The 20844-nt window shown below is 46.7% G+C and overlaps 1 protein-coding gene across 2 annotated transcripts in view; it reads right to left on the bottom strand.

Annotated features, from left to right (window-relative positions):
• Positions 1-19959, bottom strand: part of Foxo3 (forkhead box O3) — a 114872-nt gene extending 94913 nt beyond the window's left edge. Inside the window, exons 1-2 of one of the 2 annotated variants that reach the window (XM_005377848.2) lie at positions 19109-19959; positions 17325-18073 (exon numbers count right to left, since the gene is read on the bottom strand). In XM_005377848.2, the coding sequence (XP_005377905.1) occupies positions 17325-17942 (618 nt within the window). In that variant the 5' untranslated portion in view covers positions 17943-18073; positions 19109-19959. Of the gene's footprint in view, positions 1-17324; positions 18205-19108 lie in introns of those variants that run through there. The other variant, XM_013510798.1, reaches the window with a different exon arrangement.
• Positions 19960-20844: the final 885 nt, after the last annotated feature.

Below are 20844 nucleotides of genomic sequence, written 5' to 3'. Positions count from 1 at the left end.
CCTCGAGGAGTCGATCGTCACCTCCATGACAAACATGGAACTCAAAAGGATTAGGACAGGTAGAATAAATGCATTATTTAACAAATAGCTCCTTTTAGATATTTTAGGATAGGTCCAATTTACTCACAGAGGAACACAAATGTTTTTATTTTAAGAAGTCCAAGCACTGGGCTGTCGTGGTGGAGCACGCCTGCGATCCCAGCACTCCAGAGGCTGAGGCAAGCAGATCACTGAGAGATCGAGGCCAGCCTAAACTACACAGTGAGATCCTGTCTCAAAGAAGCAAAACAGAAGAAAACATAAAAAAACTCCAACCACTTTTTAAAACATTATTGCTCAGCTGAGAAAAACATGTTTGAATCCTTACCACTGAATACAAGGATTCTAAGTGACTCTGCAGTTGAAAGATGGAGGGAGGGCAGGGGAGGGAGAGAGGGAGGAGAGATAGAAGAGCGGGGGAGGAGAAAGGGAGGAAGAAAACCAGGGTTTGGAGCCCCAGCCTGACCTTCATTTCCCTCACAAGCCCACAGGCTGCTTACCCTACGGCAAAAACAAGGTGTTTAGGGCAATCCCTACGCTGAATGTCCAAGTGGCAGGCAGGCACTTGCTATGTAGTTAGTAAGTAAAGGGCATCTGCCAGTGATGGCCAATCTTCCAGAGCTTTCCATGACAACAAACAGCCGGCTACAGCACATGTGCTCTAGGTTCTCAGCCTCTGGCCTATGCCCGACCAACAAAGAAAAAGGGTTGTTTTCTTTTTCCTACAAGAGTTTAAGAGTGTAGGAAAAAATATTTTGTCCTCATGCAATAGTTGAAACTGTTTATATAATATTCCAAAAATAGCTTACATTGTTTTTAAAGCTTTTTCTTGGAGAGCGTGCAGCCTATATTTTAAAATATTGGGAAAGCTTTATCTCTACCATTAATCTCAGAAAAAAAATGGAGCAACTTTTTATTTTTCATGCAGATGAGAAATACCAGACAACCAAGTTCTTCTTGGCAGCAAGCACGCATTGCTTTTCACAAAAGGGTGATAATGGGGAAAAGATGGATGGCAGCTTCCTATTTCTTTCCTCTCATTCCTTCACTTATCAAACACTATGGGCCTTGGAAGATTCAACTTACAGATGGAATTTCTGCCTCTCCCACCTCGGAAGAAGACATGATTCATAATTCTGTATGCCTTAGAAGGCACTGCCAAAACACAGATTATTGTATTATTTACTATTCCAGAACTACAAAATAACTCTGCTTCCTCTTTTTCCTTCCAGTACAATACAAAATTTTTTTCCCTACACTCTCAAACTCTTATAGGGAAAAGAAATTCTAATGGTTCAGTTTCCTCCCAAAGTGTCTTAATGGTTCCACGCATGACTGAGACTGAAAGCAAGTTCTATTTGCATTTTAATTATAAAATATACTCATTAGTGATAATATTTAACTGGGACTATGTATGTGTCGTTTGATAATGTTCTCTGAAGAAATTACACATTGGCTTCACTCTCCTAAACCACGCCACTACCCCTAACATTGTACCACAGTTACACAACTTCCACCCTCCAGCTTCTGCCGAGGGAGCTTCTCTGGGCCATCTCCCAGGCTCCCAGACCACCATCCACCAGTCAAGCGAGCCATCACCCCCTTCTCCACCACTCAGCCTCCTCCTACTCCCACCATTCAACATCTTCTCACTGTGGCCACCTTCTTGAACCACTGCGCAAAATGTCCTGGGCCTTACAGTGTGAAAAAGAGCCCCAAGACAAGAGCTAGACCCAAGTGCTTCCAACGTGACGGGGCTTTCCATCGACGGTGCACAGGGAGGCCAGTCCTACTGGGAAGGAGGGAGAGGGAGAGTGGGTAGTGACAAAAGGGACGCATGGATGCAGTACGGAGTAGAAGCATCTCTGTGTCTCATTTCTGACGCTGCAGAAGTGATCTGATTCAGAGTTCAAGTTTTCACATATGTCTTCTGTGAGCAGGGATAGCTTTGGAAAGTACCCCATTGTTCCAAATACTTGGAGTTGCCACCCATGGTACCTGACCAAACTCTCATCTTTAACAAGGCCCTCGCACTTGCCTGCAGTCCAACCACGAACACTGCCTGCAGGATTAAGGGCACACTACTCAGGCCTCTTCCCAAACTCTGGACCCAGACAGGTGGCTCTCAGTGCTGCTGCTCCTCCTATGTGTAGCTTCCGGTGAGTTCTAACCCCTAAGCCTGCCTCTGGACCCTTCGCAAGGATCTTGGTAAATGTGAGGAGAGTGACTGACCGGCCCTTCCCACTCCCCTGAGAAAGAAACCCTGACTGGCACCCTAGAGAAACTTCGCACTCAAGCCACACCGTCTTGGACGTTCCTTTGCACAGGAAAAATAATGCTGCTTACAGCACAATCTATTATCCAACTAGTCTTGGTGGGTTAGTCTTAGTGGGTTTTTCTTTTTTAATGTGTCAGGTACACAAGGGTTTATGAATCTCAGGCAACACTGTGAAGCAGCTGCTAAGAGATCCTGAAGTGAACTCCAGTCCTGGACGACCCACAGTTCTTTGCACTATTTATATTCCTAAAGCCATCAGTTATGTCTCATATGGCTGATCATAAGGCCTTGCTTAATGGACTACAGAATCCAATGATACTGGCAGGCAGCAATAACTCCTTTGGCTCTATCCCTGGTTTTACCTTGTGGAAGAGGCAGCCAGGAACCTTTTAGGACCCTGAGCCAAGACAAAAGTCACCTCCTCACCACAGCCTGGCCTCTGACTTCATCATGAGCGCTGCATAACTCTCCCCTTCACTTCCTACCCCGCTGACCCCGATTACACCCAGCAATTTTTAATCTTATCTTTCTCTCACATGTCCCACGTCCATCTGGGGATGAGTCAGTGCAGCTACTCCCCTGTCCGATACTAGTCTTAATACTAGAAGCATTCCCAAAAGAGCAAAACAAACAAGGAGAAAAAAAAAAAAAACAGCACCAAACCGGGTCCAATCTACACACAGATTGGACACAATATATGAACACAATATATGCTCTGAACACAATATATGCTCTGGGATGAATATTTGGTTTCCTCTGTACATCTGAGTGGTTCTTTTGTTATCCTAACTGTCAACCCTGGAATGATGTTGGTACCCTTGCTTTGTATAGAGAGCCACACAGCAATAGATCTGTGGGAAGTCTGGAATATGCTTTGTTACATTTCAACAGATCCCACCAGAAGATGTCTGTTCATTTTCCCCCATTCCTATCACATTCTGAAGCCAAGATGGCATGAGAATTTTTACTCGTCTATAGTCAGGAGTCCATACTTAGCAAATAACTTTTAAAAAATGGTTTTGAAACCTTAGCTTCCAGAACTGCCTGAATAGCTGTTAAAACCATGGATTGTGGGAGTCACAGCTTCTAAATCAGTGTGTCTGCATTGGGTCTGAGAACCTGCCTTGCCAACATGCTCCTATGTGGCTCTGATATTGCTATGCTAGACTGAGAGTCCCTAGCCTCACGCATCAGAATACAGTAGATCCCCTGGTATACAGAATATGGCACACAAAAGGAAAGTGAGTTTATGGGTCTCAGTTTTCCAGTCTTATGCAATGTCTTGAAACAGCTCCATCTCTTCTTATAAAATCCTGAAAACTTCAAAATAAGTTAACTAAGGTCCAGTGGAGACTAGAAAAACAAGTGGGAGCTTGAACCTTTAAATAAACCACATCCAATTTTACACAAGAAAGGAGAGGAGATTCTAGTTAAATACAGTTTGTTAAGAAATGAAGCCAGTGTACTCTTAGATTCCAGCTCAACAGCACTTCTTTTGATTCAGGGCTTCCAGGAGGTAAATTCTATCTTGTAATCTTCCCATGAAGGACAGGGTTCAAATGGGCCCAAAATTCAATATTAGTTGATAACTTGCACAGCTAAAATCTCTTTAATTTCTCTAAAACAATGCTCTTCAACCCTGGCTATACATTATAACCACCTAGAAAGCTTGAAAACATACAGACGCCTAGGCTCTGCACCAAGAGGTTCTGACCTAATTGCTTTAGGATGGGACCTAGATACTGGTGTCTTTTAAAGTTCTCCAGGTGACTCTAAAACGCAGCCAGAATTGAAACCACTAATGCTGGAGAACAGTCAGAGAGAGATTACAGGCAGATGGGGAGAAGAGAGGAAGTCCTCTTTAGATGGTGTTCAGTAGATATAAAAGGAGAAAGAAAGAAATGAGAGTAGAGCCAGAAACAACCAGGACAAGTAAAAGGGAGGCTCTTCAGAGTCTAAGGCTGATGCAGGCATCTACCCAACACTGATTGTCTCAGGTTCAAAAATCAGAAGTGGCTTGACCAAAGAAGTGCCCTCATTTGCCAAAGACTTGGTGATGGTCCAAAGGACATATCAAGAAACTTTTTTAACAAGGTACTTTTGTACTGGAAATTGAAAGCCAAGAGATTTAACGTCTCACAAATCATCCACAAGTTCAACTCTGACATCAGAAGTGCCACAAATAAAAATAAAAATTCTAGTCAACAAAGTTAAATGTTTTTTAAAGAGGGAGGGAAAAGATGGAAGAATTAACTCATAGAGCACTAAGTAGGTGAAACTATCCTCCCAGTTACTACACTGACAAATATAAAATCATGTGACCCAAACAATAAAACCAAGTTATTTTCTTCTCTTCCTTCTTGACCAGCACAGATGCATGAGGTGATAAGCCAGAAAAAAAATTTTTATTGAAAGCTTTACGGCCCTCCTTAAGGCAGAATGATGAACATAAAACAATCCAATGAGAAGAACAAGGTACAGTACTAGAACAGAGAGAGCAAGGACTCTCAGGTGACAAAGACATCGTGTGAAAATTATCTCTGCTTATATCAATAGGGAAATCCTGGGAGCCCAGAGGTGAGATTCCAGACGTATTTCTCCTGCGTGTTAAGTTAAAACAGATTCATCATTTCAAAAGGTTAAATTTGATTCGAAAACTCAGATGTGAATAAAACTGCATCTTAAAAAATAAGAACTGTAATTTTTGATATAAACATTTACTTGGTAAATAATTACTTTAAAACCAATTTTGAAGGCACAGTAGTTTCCACTAGCACCACAAGATGTATTCTTCTTCCTAACACACGGCACCTCTTTATTCAGCACTGGCTGCCCATGGTTAATTCCAAGCAGTCTCTGATTTATGAGACTGTTAGAATACACCTCTCCCCTCCTGCCAAAGAACACCTACTACATGATGGCTAAAGTCAACTGCTAAATTCTACCCTAGCAAATGACGTAAAGGGTGAGTACAATAATGCCTAAAACACTGCCAAAATCACCTAGTTTTTCAGTATGAAATAAGGATCTTTCCTGGAAAGGGAGGAGACTAACTAGGACTGATTTGGATAATTCAGTTCAGGAGAGGACACACACCTATTCAGACAGAAGGCTGTAAACTTATCTTTATTGGACAGGGTTAGAGATAGAAGGTCTGATCTAGGACACTAATTTCAAGAAACAGAACACTGGTTCACCTAGGAAGTTATCTATGAGGAGCTTAGGAGCCCAATCATGCTGAAGCCAGCACACACACACACTAGTATCTGCTCAAAGACAGCTTTAAAATATTAGGCCCATGACATTTTTGTAAGTCAATTCCGGGCTTGTTTCTCAGGGTTACATAAATGACGCATCTGATCTAAATGATCATTATTTTTCTAAAGAGATTCAGAAGAATGCTTAAGCTCACAGCTTCCATTTTTACTTTTTTTAAAAAAAGTATCATCTTAACGTTAAGTCTGTGGACCATAATAGGTGTAATAGCTTTATTCCTAATAGGTATATTGCATATTAGTTATACCCATATATGGCAAGTTAATAATATGAGAATTGGTATAACATATATTTTAATAGGTATATTGCATAACAGGTATATTCAAAGATGGCAAGGTAACACTGTTAATGAGATTGTCCTACAAAACAGCTAGCAAACAGAGGTAAGTCCCTTCTCATTCTATCAAAGGAAAGGTCTACTAAAAGAAAAGGAGGAAGAAAGAAAAAAATGGTGGCACCCAACTCAGACTCAGCTGCAGAAGTATGAAAGGTAAGATGAACAAGTCCTTGAGTTAGAAGTGAGTGCTGACCGGCAGTCCAGAACAGCTATGTGCAAAGTAAAAACTCTGGAAGGCCTACAGCAACAATGAGTGTTAAATTAGGTAGAATTCCATTTTTTTCCTTTCTCCCTCCTCCTCCTCCTTTTTCTCCTCCTCTTCCTCTTCACCTTCCTGGTCCCCCTCACCTTCCCCTTCTTCTAACTTACCAACATGAAAAGCTCGAATAGAACTAAGGAAAGTGTTTTACTTTATAAAACCATTACAGTACCAGAAGAAAATTAAACTACATTTTAAAAATACTAAACTAAAATAAAAATTGAATTAAAAGAAAGGAAGGTGAATGGGAGGTTTCAACCACACAGCCTACTGTGAAACAAGGAACCAAGGCAATAATCCAGATAATTTATGAGAAAGAAATGCCATTCTTACAGTCAAGTAGAACACTTCAAGAGAAAAGCAGTTTTGAGATTTGAGTTACCTGAATTAATACCTTAACTATCCACTTGATCTTTTTAATATAAAGCCAGTTTCTAAGGAGACCTCTAACAAACTCAACTGGATAGTTTTATGTCCTTCTAAAAAGTCAGGCATCCATCCAGAGCTGTACTTTTTAAAAGGCTACCATGGAGGTGGTGATGCCTGTAGTCCCAGCTCTCTGGAAGGCTGCAGGAGGAAAGACGAAGAGTTTGAGCCCAGCTTGGGCAACTTAGAGACCTGGTGAGATCCTATATCAAGATAAAAAATTTTCAAAGAGCTAGGGATGTGGTTCATTGTGAACCTTGGGTTCATTCCCCAGTATCACAAAGAGGGAAAAAATGCCACCATGAGCACTGCCACCCGCTATCCAGTCTGTCCCCAGCCCCCAGCCTCCTCAGACACCTGCTCCACCCAGTCACCAGGCAGACCCATCCCACCTGCTCATGTTTATCACAGGGTGGCAGCTGACCCTCTGGAAGCTGTCCAGATACTACTTCCCTAACCTGCTATGAAAATGAGAATCCCAAAAGTTTTTCCCAACATACAGAGAACCTCATGGAACAGTTAATTAGTATTCTGCTAGCCACAAGCCATCATTTTGGGTCCTGATCACATATATTATTACCTTGAAGACAAAAGCAGTAGACTTTTTAGTAGAAATGAACATTTTAACCTGGCCAGCAACTTACATTATGCAATGTTTTCTGTTTCTGGCTTGGCCACCTGCCTTAAAGCTCACTAGTAACTAAACTCAGAAAAAAAATTTGTTTTCAGTTTTGGTTTTTTGAGACAGTGTTTTGCTCTGTAATTCAGGCTGGTCTTGAACTCACTGTGTAGAGCCCAGGCTGGCCTCGAACTCGTGGCAATCTTCCTGCCTCTGCTTCCTGAGATACAATCCCTCAGCTGGGATTATAGGGATGCACCATTATACCTTGCTAGAAAATATTTTAATAATTTTAATTATGAGATCTGATTTGACAGCCGAACTTCTGCCAAAAACTTGTAATTGTGGTTTTCTTCTTGAAATCTGCTTTTCTAGGTGTTGCTATCCCCGTGCATCTACCTGCTTCAAGCCTGTAGAAGCACAGACGTCCTGCTGTCCCAAGGCAGGAGTTTCTCAGAGATTTCTAAATAGCGCTCCCTCTATCCAACCCATAACAAATCATTATACACAAGGCAGGGACCAAACAGAAGTAAGAATCCCAAACCAGCAAGTTTCAGGTACAATTCTCAGGTCACTCCTACTCCTCCATCAAAGGGGGCCCCAGGTACTGTAGCCTGGTTCCTAAAAGCAGTCTGTGCAAACATCCAGGGTGAGAGGTACATTCTAAGTGGTGGCCCACCTTCACCTCCCCACCAGCACACAAAGGTGTTAATCACCCTGAGGCAGCCACACCTGCGCAGGTAAGCATTCAAGACACACTCTGAAGGATGAATGTGAGGATTAGTAGGAATATACGTAAAGAATGTGGCACACACTAGAAACTTTTCAAAGGGCAGCTGTTTAATTTTTCATTGCTGCACTTTCACCACTCAAAGCCCCACCCACACTCCCGGAGACAGGAGAGGATAATGGAAAAGGCAAGCTCTGGAGTCAGAGAAATCTGGTTTGAAATTCCAAGCAAGCTGCTTTCACCTCTCTGAGCCACCTCCTTGTTCTGGGGTTTACATTTAAATGTCTATTTTGTAGGATCGATATTAGACATAAAATCCGACCTGAGCCTTTGGCACACAGTAAGTGCCTGATAAATCACACCTATAATTATTATTGATATTATTATAACTATTAATAACCAGGCCTGAGACTAGCTACATGTTGACTCCTCTCTTTACTGTAAAAACTAAATTGTTTTCTCTAATACAACCCTGGCTCTCTCCCCCAAAATACTATTTTAAAATATGAAAATAGATACATAGTTCTAGTTCTTAAATATGTCTGACCATTTCAAGCTAAACATCTACTAAGTACCTAGAAAATACCTGCTGCTCTATCTAGGAGGTCAACCAGTCTGAGTTCTGTGCTTCATTAGGATAGCAGGGTTTTTTGGATATAAATGTGTGCCTGAAGCCTCAGGCGTCTGGTACTCTTAAAGGCTTGATTAAACCCAGGACAAGATGAGAAGATGCCAGAGATTCCGGAGCACTCCTACTACCACCACCAAGGGACTGAACCACCTTCCCCTCAGGCACAGGGAAGGGAGGCTGCTCCTTGAACACTGTGCTTCCACCCTGGACCCCTGGCTCCTCTCTCCCCACCGAAACTGACTCTAGCCAGTCCACTTGGTCTCAGTGTAAACCCCAAGGCCACACTGAGGAGCACTATCAGCTCCACGACACAGGCTAGGAAAAAGAATTCAAGCAAGTAGGTGCTGGACGCAATTCATTCAAAACGGGAGCGAGGACCCGTTTTGGTATTTCTAACTGGGAAACTCAGGGAATTCACATCTTCCTTCTGTCCCTCACAAGAGGAAAGAGAAAGAAAAAATTTAACTTCTAAACTTTAAGATGATACCCTGTGAAAAATTATCAGCATTTTAATTTGAATCCAAAGAAAGCTTTTCTGTGTTTCTTTTCTCTCTGCAACCCTCAGTCCTTCTCTTCCGTCCCAGGCTCCAGGGTTAGTTTTCTAGGGCTGCCCTTAAAAATGACCACAAATCTGAGGGCTTAAAACAACAAAAATCTCCCTCCCGGTTTGGAAGGCCAGCAGTCCGCTATCAATGATGCTGGCCGGCCACGCTCCCTCTGAAGCCTCCAGGGGAGACCTGTTCCTGCTATTTCCCATCTTCCGGTAGCTCTAAGGTAACCCTCATATCCCCTGGCCTGTAGCCTCAATACCCTCAGCTTCACATGGCCTTCTTCACATGTCCTTTGCTCTTCTTTTAGACATCAGTCATTGGATTTAGGGTCACTATAATTCAAACTGTCTCATCTAACATCAGTTACTTCTAGAAAGCCCCTATGTCCAAATAGGGCCACATTCTGACATTCTGAGGCTCCTTCCAGGTGGCAGTGGGGGGGGGGGTAAGACCACACAATTCAACCCACAACTGCCAATCAAAATAAACTACTACCACCAACATATAAGGCAAAGTGGAGGGAAACGACCAATTATAACATTACAGAATTGTAAAATTCCAAAGTTATACTCTCCAGTAGATCCCTAACTACTGACTTGGAATTGAAAATGTCATTCTTGCCTTTCTTTCTTTTATTAGAAACTGTGAAACCATGGGAAATATCTAAAGTCCCACGATCAAAACTGCACTAAAAGACCATTCCACTGGTCCAAACCCCTCGGCATACTCTGTAAAAAGTTGGTATTAGCTATAGCTGAACATTCACATACATTAGCAGCAGCAGAGTACCAAGAAAAATGAACAGCAAGGGAAGGTATCAGTTGAAAGCAGTCTCATTTAACTATTTGGAGTGGGAAGTGGGCCATGGGTCTTAGAAGGTCAGGATTTCCTTTTAAAAAGTTATCTTAGTTTTTAACTCCTAATCCCATGCAAAATTATCCTTTTCTAATAACGAAAATTTGCCTATATGGAAGTACTATATATCAGAGTTCTTTTGTTTTAATCATAATATTATTTTAGCTTTATGGAGAAAAAAATACTTGAGATCAGCTTAAAGACTTATGTACTCCCTCTGCTGGCCCTGAACTTAAATTCTCAATGGTTTCAGGAGCTAAATTACTAATTTCACTAAATATCTAAAACACAAAGAGAAATACAGTGCATTTCACCCCTGCGCATGCAAGCACACAGGCATGCACGCACACACACAGAGGTTTTCCCAAAACATACACTGAACACCACCAAACGCAACTCACTGAGTTATTAAAGATTCACTCCAAAAGAAAGCAAATGTATACGTTTTGAGAGAGATGTCACCTCCTGCCTCAGCTTTACCTGCTACAAATGTGGCATATGCTTTCCTCACCCTGTGCTCCACTGCAGGACTAAGGCATATCCAGACATCCAGGCATGAGCCTCCAGAAGGTAACCCCACAGAAGTAGCAGAATTCCTAGAAGGACCACAGTTCACCAGAGAAATTAGTTTGTTTCACTTTACAGTGGTATCCCATCATAGTAACAGAAGGACTCTGGGAAAAAGTCTAAAGATTTCTCTCTTTTGTTTCTCAAACAAAGCCTGTGAAAAGCAGAATGCATGTACTCTAGAAAATCCTAGCTTGAAACATACTCCAGTCATACATTTGGGATTAACTAGGAAAGAGTGACACCATATCCCAGTCCTCTACAGATGCCTGGTAGGCTGGTTCTTTCTCCTACTGGAGAGCATCATTTCACAATTATTGTACCAACACAATGCTAGCAGGTCTAAGGCTTCCTCATACTGCAAGAAAATATCCAAGACTCCATACATGGCATCAGCTCACTCGTGAGTCACAGAATCAACCCCCTTTCACTGTCACAGTCCCAGAACAAGGCCATCCTTACGGACTGAGGACACGATGGTCCAAAAAACAGCTTTAAGTATCAGAAGCATTTCAAAACTCTTATCCTATACTCGGAAATACACAAGAATCATGGGAAAATGACAGAAGAAACAGGCAGGAGTCACACGGTGGGCAGAGGAGGTGGACTGAAAGAGAAGATTTTTTTCAGCAAGTTGAACCAAGAGTGCTGACAGAGAATGCAAAAAGGGAAACAGCCTCTCTAGTGCAAGCTAAGTAGAAGAGGAAAGGAGGAGAACAACTGAAGCAAGCGCTTGCAAACCTGAGTGTAAACAGTACTGATACCAACAGCTGTGAAACCACGATAGTTGGCTACGGTGGCAGTGCCCGAGGCCCACACAGAACACTCTCAACTCCAGCCCTGCTAGCTCTGAGGCCCCGAGACTCACGTTGTCCCAGCCTTCTCCCTCATTTACAAAATAAAGATAGATGACCTTTAACACCTCTTCTGGTCCTGAATTTCAGGCAACAAGCAAACGAGTCAGCCATATTAAGGTTCCCCATCCATTCCAAGATAGACCCATCCTGTACCAGTACCAGGCACCCAGAAACAGAACTGGAGATCCCACATCAGTCCAGGGCTGCAGGGCGGCTCAAACATAGATGGGCCCAGGAAAAACCAAACTTCTCTCAAACAGACCCAAAAGGACCCATATTACAGTGGCCTTGTATCTCTACAGCAAGCTCCAAATGATCTTCAGCAAACTAAAGACCACTGCAAGCTATGCCCAGTGCCTACTGTGTACCTTTTGCCAGGAACTTTTCTGCAAAGCTGAAGCAGGGAGGGAACACAAGTACAAACGTAAAAAGGCAAAGAGAATGGGCAACAATGACAAGTTCACAAAGCACAACCTTGCAAGCTTATTGTCTGTCTCTTCCCCACTGGAATGTGAACTCCTATAAAGTCAAACCTTATCTGCCTAGTGCTACCACCATACCCCTGGAGCCTGGCAGAACGCCCTGTGCACCGTATGCTTCTGATAAATACTTGTTGAATGAATAAAACAGGATGTGATGCAAATGGGTAAAAAATGCTTTTCTCTCTGCCATCTTTTATTCACTTCCTACAAGCCAGCTGTAACATCCAGGGATACTATGTACCTTTTTATTATGTGTGTTCCCAGCACCAACAAAGCAAAGTGGTTCAATGGGGCCCCTCAATTTGTGAATCAGGGAGAAAAGGAGAGAAATGAAGGGTCAAGAATAGGATCAAATTTGTGTCACACAAGCAAGACAAGTGAGGGAGAAAATAAAATAAATTCCATTTTCTCTCCAGCCCTAAAAATCTGTAATCTGAGGCACCAGCACTAGGCAAGTAGGGTGCTCAGAGAATGCACGGTCCTATACTATCTTATCTTTGCACTGCCACCGAAAGCTTTAGATGGATGGTGTCTGATGTTCTGGGGGTTTTTTGGCAGTCTACGTGAAAAACTTTTTAGTTGGCCAAGGCCTATTCATTAATTTTCCAAATAAAAGTATCTGGTAGAGGTTTTAAGTAAGACTCATAAGCAGAATACTAAAAAGTTTAACTACAAGATGTTCTATGGTGTCATTTTCTTAAAATAGAACCCTCCTAAAATCTCCTAAAAATAAGTCTGCTATAGTTTCATTTCATTTTCTGAGAAGGAAATAAACACATGAAAACACACACTTAGCTTCTTTTTTAAAAAGTCTCTCTGTTACATGGGCTTACAGATCAAAGACTAAAAGAGCCAATTTCTTCACTTCATAGGTCAATGACACAGCTTTCAAAAAGAGGAAAAACAGTCCCCCTAGTGTGCTGTCGCTGTAGAAAGAGGAAGTATGTTAGTTGAGAATCACTGACGAAGACAGTACTGCCAAAGGAAATTACAAAACAGCATTTTGGCAACACAGGGAAGCAGAAGACAGATTCTTCACATACAACCATAACTAGACCTTTGGTGAGCTACTCCAAAAGGCCACGGGGTTCAAAATTATGAGCCAACGTGGAATTATAATGACACGGTCATTCTGAAATTTAAAAATAAATTTAAAGCAAAGTTGCAGCTAAATTAACATTTCTTAATTCAGTAAGGTGAAGTAACCTGAAGAACAAAAACAGTAAGGACATACTTAAGCAGTGCATGACAGGTAAGCCTCATCTTTTCATCTTGGCAAGAAGCCATAAAGGTACACATTCTCCATGAAGGAAGGCTCACACTCAAATAACGAGCCCCAGCAGCAGCAGCGGTGGCAGCAGCAGCGGCAGCGGCCACCGCCACGGCCACCGCCTTCACACAACATCCTGCAGGAACTCATGGCTGCCTAATATGATTTGTTCTGACTGAAGGGAAATAGAAGTGTGCAGGTATGGACAGAAGAGTAAGTGATGAATAGGCTTCCTGGTAAGTAGTCCTTAGAAGTCTCCACAAGACAAGAGGAACTGAGAGAACTAGCTAGTTCAACTATGGGTGCGCTGCAAGTAAACTTAATCTGAATTAAAGGAAATGTAACCTTTTCCCCTCATAACCACATCTGATTATTCATCTCTACTTTAATGCCTGAGGTAAGGGAACCTGTGAGATAGCCATCGTCCTTCTCACTGGCACAGTATGCATCTGACAAATGTACACTGACCTAAAGCTTCCTTTTTGTTTAATGCTATTGCTACAGCAGCTCTCTTCACTCTGCAGTCCCTAAGCACCCACACTAAAAAGTACTGTGCAGCTACAAGAACATGGTGCTCCATTCACAGCGCCTGTCCTTCTGATGCTGAAATGATAAAGAAGATATAGACTGAGGCACAATGTGTTTTTCCAGAAAGCAACCTCTACTTATTTAAGACTATTCATTACTTAATAATTTTTTTTAAAAGTTCAAATTAAAATACTTTGATAAAGAACAAAGACCTGGGGAAAAGGAAGGAAGGGAAAAGCAAAAAAAAATGATGAGAAAAGCAAGAAAAAATGGAAACAAAGCATTTATAAATAAGGAAGGGAAGAGGGGTTGGGGTGAGTAGGAGACTAGGATAGAAAAAAGAACCAAGTTATATCATGTACAAGTACAAATTCCCTATAATGAATGTGATGAATATCTAAAATGTACCAATAAACTTAATCTAGAAAAAAAATGAAGACCTCTAGAACTGCAACTACTGATTACCTTTATGCTAACTAGCTGTGTGATCTTAGATCACTACCTTCTTGAAGAACAGAATCTTCACCAATAAAGTAAGAGGGTTAACATAAGCCACTGAACTTCATTCTGATTATATTTTAGGGTCACCTGAAAAACTGAACAAAACCAAACCATTACTGGTAAGCCACATATCGGCCCAATGAAATCAGAATTTCTGGGTACTAGTATTACTCAAAAGCCCCCAAATGATTCTAAGGTGCAACCAGGGACGAAAAGCACTAGTCTAAATTCCAGTCTCCAAGGCCCCTGTTCTAATTCTTTCATTCTGACATCTCAGGGTGGTAACTCTGGTTACAGGGTCTTATAATACAACTGCTCAAAAAGCCTCAAAAGAAGGAAGGCCAAGCCTCTCCATATACACCCAGGATGTATACATGACTAGAAGAGGCTAACCTGAATCCTAGACATTTTTAGAAGTTAAATGCAGAACTCAGAATGAAAGTACTGTGGTTTAAATGCATGTGCCTGCTTCCAATATGACTAACCCTGACAAGGAGCAACTTCTAACCCTGGATGCATGGAAATGAGTCACAATTAGCTCCTGATCTCTCCCTTTTCCCTCTTCTCCTACCCTCACTACACCACAAGCACAAGGAAGATCTATTAGTCATAATCAGAACACGAAACCAGCCCCAGTTTCAAAAGGCCCTCTTCATCATCAAAAGATTTGGAAGTTCCTGCATGGCTGCACCTTTTGATGAAGATCATCTTACAAAAACTGGAACTAAATTATATGCCTTTTGTCTTCAAAGATTAGTTGCCACATGATAGCCCAAAAATAGAAATGATAAAAATACTCTAAAGAATAATCCTAAGATATGTGCCCCACATTAAATCTCAAGAATTTCAATTTGTAGTATTTCATAAGGTTTTTAGCTGAAGAGAAATGAGATGGTGAGGACAGAAAAAGAAACCACACGAGAGAGAAAGAGAGAAAGAGAAAGAGAGACAGAGAGAGAAAAGGATATAACATAGAGCCATTTATGACTAGGTCTGATATCTCCATTGCAGATCCTGCAAGCTATAGCAAGTGCAGCTCAAGCTCATTTTATGGTTACTTCTGGTAACACCACTTTTTCACACAAACGTTTTAAAAAATTAAATTTAGGGCTGGGGATTTAGCTCAGCGGCAAAGCGCCTGCCTGGCAAGCGCAAGGTCGTGAGTTCGGTTCCCGGTACCGGAGAAACCAAAAAAAAAAAAAAAAAAAAAATTAAATTTACTAAACTTATTTTCTTTAACTACAAAAACAATAGCAAGAAATGTTATCTGTGGTACTGAGTTACTTTTGTAATTACTTTAAAATCTTAGAAAGGTGGCCACCCTTTCTACACTAACTTTTTTAAAGTTAAAAATTAATTTTTAACAAGTTCCCACACCATATGCAAAGATGCAGAGCTTAATTTCACAGGTAAGAAATTTGAAATACATTCCAAAGCACCAAAACTATCTTCTCAGATTCTGTAAATGGAGGAGATTAACTCTTGCCAGCCACTTGGAAAACCCAGTTTTGAAAGCTATCGCATTAGCAATTCTTTGACAGGAAACTCTCTTCCTTTCTGTAAACAGCCCTCAGATCACACAACCGGCATTCCTTTGTAAAGCAGGAAAATTAGAACTATAAGATTCATAATGCCAGCATTTGTGTCATGTAAAAATGAGACAGATCTGTGGCAGTAACATCAAAGCATATCATTTAAAGTATTTAAACAAGACCTCTCCAACACCAGCTGTGGGGGAAAGAAAAAAAAAAACCGAACACCAAATAGGCACTTTGTTTGCAAGGGTTTCCTAAAAGTAAATTAAAATGTTTCCTACTCTAAATTCATTAGCTTTTTCATATACAAGCTCTTCTCCAAGGCCTCAATTCCACGCTCCAATAAGATTACAGGGTTCTTATGTCACACAACTAGGCAGCTTGGATCCCGGTAAGACACAGGGCTTCCCAATGAAGATGAAGGGACTGAAGGAGAAAGCAACTACCTCTTTCAGTAAAAAAAAGAAAAAAAATTTCAAATACGAGCAAGTGATAAGAGATCTCCAATCATGCAGGACTCCCAGGAGTCCCATCTGCCTGGTTCTGGCACATACATATCTTGGGGGCTGAGGCCAGGAAGGCGCCCAGGCAGAGGTAGCTGGCTATCAGCTGCCCAGCAGGGGCAAAGGAGTTAATCTCTTTGGATGCCCAACTAACTGCAGGAAGTGATTACATCATAGGCCTTTCCACACCTCTCTCCCTACCACGTGTCCGGTGCCCCAAGAGGCAGAAAAGGAACCGTGGAGTCTGCTCAGGTTCTTCCATAGGTAGAAGCCATTATGGCCCAGCCCTGTCATCAAATCTCCCTCTCCACCTAAGAGTTCACTTGAGTGCTGGCCCAGTCCTCCACGCCTGCTTCCCGCAATGAACATGCCAGCGTCCAGGCCTGGGAGGGAGCAGCAGGTGCTGCCAGTCTATACTGAGGTGGCAAAACTGGCCCCAAAACATTTCACAGGTTACCTGGGGCTGTTTTACAGGACCAACTTCTCGGAGGAGTAAAGGTGAAGAAAAGGAACCAGGCTGAAAAGCGTTGCCATCATTACTTTTTTTACCGGGATCGATGCGCCTGCTGGAGTTAACATTCACGGTCTGAAAGCTAGGCTCCAAAGGTTGTCATTCATCCAGCACCATGTTCCTGCGACCCCGCGGAAGCCACATATCCAGCTGCTCCTCCGGCACGGAGTGCCAAATATCCCCCAAGCAGCTCCGTCGCTCCACCCGACTAGGGCGAAGTCTTTTTCAAAGTTAGCCACCGACCTACCACCCCGCCGCTGTCCCAGTAATTCAGCAAATGCAATCCTGTCTGTCCTTCCCTCGTCAGCGTCCCTTGCCGCCCCCCACCTGATCAGGCCTGAAGCTTCCCCTGGAGCTTCCTGCCCCGCTCCAAGCCTGTCCTTTCGTTACCCTCCCCTAAGGGCCAAAAAGAGCCCCCCAAAACAAAGCCTCATAGGGGAGGAGCCCCTGCCAACCCCCCCACCCCACCCCCGCGCCCTTCTGGCGCTCGGTCCGACGGATTCCGGGCGCGCCTCGCGCTGCGCAGGAGGCCTGGCGGGTCCGGCCGCCAGCCCAGGGTGGGTACGCACCTTCCAGCCCGCAGAGCTGTTGCTGTCCCCCTTATCTTTGAAGTAGGGCACGCAGCGCACCATCCACTCATAGATCTGGGACAGAGTGAGCCGTTTGTCCGGAGAGCTCTCAATGGCGCGGGTGATCAGGTCGGCGTAGGACAGGTTTCCCCAGGCGTTCCGTCGCGAAGAACATTTCCTCGGCTGCCCAGAGCTCCCAGCTGCCCCCGGCTGCGCCGGCGGCAGGGGCTGCTGAGGCTGCAGCGGCGTCTGTGTTCCCCCGCTCAGCACTCCCACCGCGGCTGCCGGCCCAGGCCCGAGGTCCTGCCCTCCGGGAGCCAGCAGCCGGGCCGAGTCCTCCAGGAGCAGCCCAGAGCCCAGAGCGCAGCTCCCGCCGCCCCCGATCGCCATGGCCGAGCTGGCCCGGCCGCCGCCGTCCTCGTCGTCTTCATCGTCCTCCTCCTCGGGGATCATGGAGTCCGCGGCTGTCTCCCCTGAGGGCTTGGCCGGGCTGGCCTGGAGCTCCGGCCTCTGCAGGGGCCACGTACAAGAGCGCGGACGGCTCTGGGGCTCGAACTCGGGGTCCACCTCCACTTCGAGCGGAGAGACCGGGACCGGGGAGGCCGATACCTCTGCCATCTTCGCCGCCCGCCCGCCCGCGGCTGGGGCTCTCGCGCTCTCCTCTCGCGCCCGGGCGGGGTGCAGCGGGGGAGGGACGGGGCGCCGCGAAGGCTCGGGCTCCCGGGCGCCGCTGCTGTGGCTGCCGCCGCCTGGGCAAGCGTGAGAGGAAAGAGGAGGAGAGTTGGTTATCCCGGGCTGGAGCCCAGCCCTCGGCGAGCCCTCGCCCGCCAGCTGCCGCCGCCGCCGCGCTCCGCGATCGCACCGCGCCGGCCTCCCAGGAACAGACCTGGGGACGTGCGTCCGGCGAACCTGGCGCAGCAGACGCCGCCCCCTGGCCGGGCCGCGGGGGAGCCGCGAGCGAATGGACGGCCTCGCGCGGGGCAGCCCCCTCCCCCGCCGCCACCAGATCTGCAGGTCTCTCCCGGGCTAGGGGGAGGGGCGAGGGAGGGGAGAGGAGAGGAGAGGAGGGGAGGGGCGGGCCGCGCCTTTAAAGTGGGCAGCGACCGCGCTGAGGCAGCCGAGCCCCGGTCGGAGCCCAATCGGGCGTGCGTTTGTTTATGTTTCGCTCCAGCCCGCGCGCGGCGCTGCCGCCGAAGTCCGTGGGGTCCACACTCTTCTCCCGCTTCCCGGCCCGCGGCCCCTGCGACCCTCCAGCGGAGTGGTCCGAGCCCTGGGACGGCGCGAGCACCCCTTTCTCCCTTCTCCGCCCGCCGGCCCGGATTGGGCGCAGACCGGCCCCCACCACTTCCAGGAAAAGAGAAGCAAAGAAGGGGGCAGGCAGCCCGGCGGGGGCTCGCAAAGAGTCGAGCCCTACAGGCACGGCCACTCCGGGGGCTTGTGTGGTTTATTTTCGCGCGGACGCGGCGCCCTCCGCCCCCTTCCCAGCCAGGAACAGGGGGCGGGGTGGGAACAAGTCGGAACATAAATCTTCCAACAGGTCGGGAAGCGCCAAGTCTCCCGGGCTGCCAGAAAACCCGGACAGCACGTTCATCACCTCCTTGCTCCCGCTGCTGCCATCTTGACAGTTTCCCCCTTCCCTCAAGTCCTTTAAAAACACTAGCGGGAGGCAGCGGGGCGCGCACATCGAGTCACGGGGAGGGAAAAGGGAAGCGCTGGCCCAGCTCGGAAGCAGATCCGGAGTCACCGCGAAGGCGGCCGCCCCGCTGCACAGCTCCGGCGCCTACCTCGGCTCCTTCCCTTCAGGGACGAGGCGGGAGGACGCACGATCCCGCGCGGGCCCCGGGCGCGGCGAGGAGAGGGCGCGCGACCCTGGCGAAGGAGAGGCGCTCCGGCCGCTGCAGCCCGCCCGAGGAACCGCCTGTCAGCCTGCGCGCCGCCGCCTTCCACATTCCTCCGCCTCCCTTCCACGAGCAGGGCGGCCGCGGCAGAAGCACAAAGTTATAGACACGCAGGGAGCCTCAACCTAGGCTGACGGCGAGCGGGCGGGTCCCCGCCCAGGGGGAGGGCTGGGGCGGGGGCCGAGTGTGCCGCCTGTGTGCGTGTGTGAGTGCGCGTGTGTGCTCGTGCGCGCCTGCGCGGCCCTGCTCCGCGGGACTGCGGGCACGGGTGTCTGGGCGCGCGCAACGGGCTGGGACTCCGCGGGCTCCTCCTCCCCAGCGGGAGCCTCTACGACAACAAAGCTCGGCGCCGGCCCGGGAGAGCGGGGGTGGGGGAGTGAGCTCTGAGCCTTGAGCCCCGAACGCTCCCCGGGGCGCAGACGCGTGGCCTCCGAGAGTCTGGCCAGGCGCCTGGCACCAGGGGTCCCCGGGCTGCCCGCCTTGGTGTCTGATTCCCCATTGGAACCCGACACCAGGTAACACCCGAGATAAGATGCTGACCGCAGATGGCAAGGGTTGCCTCGGCGTGGAAATACTGGCTGGCGAAGAGGTTGGTGCCTGCACGACTTTGATAAGCTGATGACCTCAGATTTCATCGGGCACCAAAAGGTGTGCACTGAGTCCCTTACCTTGGACGTGTTTCGTTTCTCATGGGTTTAATAGCAAACGAGGGACAGTGGAACTCCGGGAGAAAGCAAATTATTCCCCCATCCTAAACGTGAAGAGTAGATTCCGGACTGAAAGTGTAAAAGAATTTTACTGTAATTTGTAAACAACAATAAAACAGCTGTGCATTTCTGGCTTCTTAGGGAAGAAACCGGCCCTCTTCTGTTAGAACAAGAACGGGAGCATCTCAAGTCCTTACCCTATGTCCCGTATCGTTCATTTGTATCTTTAAGAATGCACCAAACGCGACATGCACATCCAAAGCCGACCCACTCGGTTAAGACCTTTTTATTTTCTTTTACAAACTCCTTCTAAGACCCTAAGCTACGTCAGAGTCTAGAAGTGAGCTCCGCAGCAACCCGATACACAAAAGGCTCCAGCCGCGGAGGCACGCGGGAGTCCGCCCACCCTGCCGGCTCCAGGCTCCGGGCTTTGCGCAGGACCCGTCACTCAAGTGACGCACGGCCCCGCCCCGCACCAAGCTAGTTCGACGCGTACAAACAGATGATGTCATTGTCTCCACGCGCGCGTGACCCCGGGGCTCGGCGCCGCGTCGCCATTCGCTGCGCCGCTTACTCGTCAAGCTACGCCGTGCGCTGACTGGCCCCGGCCACCGGTCTCCAGGCCCCAGACGCCCCTCTCCGCCCCCCGCGCCCGCCCCCCAGCAAATAATAAACAATCGAGTAAAATCGAAGGGAGGAGGGGAAAACGGACAGGAGGGGCGAGGGAACGCTCCCGAGGGCAGTGCGCGCGCTGACGGCGGGAGGATTGAAAGGGCGGACAAGAGAGAGCAGGGGCGGGAAGGAACGAGAGGCCCCGGGGCGGCGGGTCCCTCCTCGGCGGGCGGGCGTCGGCGGAGGAAACTTAAGGAGCCCTCGGCGGGGCGCACTGGTGCGGCGCGGGCGCTAGGGCCCCGG

The sequence above is a fragment of the Chinchilla lanigera genome, unplaced genomic scaffold (genome assembly GCF_000276665.1).
Source record: "Chinchilla lanigera isolate Chin_1 unplaced genomic scaffold, ChiLan1.0 scaffold00010, whole genome shotgun sequence".
In the NCBI taxonomy this organism is placed as follows: Eukaryota; Metazoa; Chordata; class Mammalia; order Rodentia; family Chinchillidae; genus Chinchilla; species Chinchilla lanigera.
This window is presented reverse-complemented; position numbering and strand designations above follow the sequence as displayed.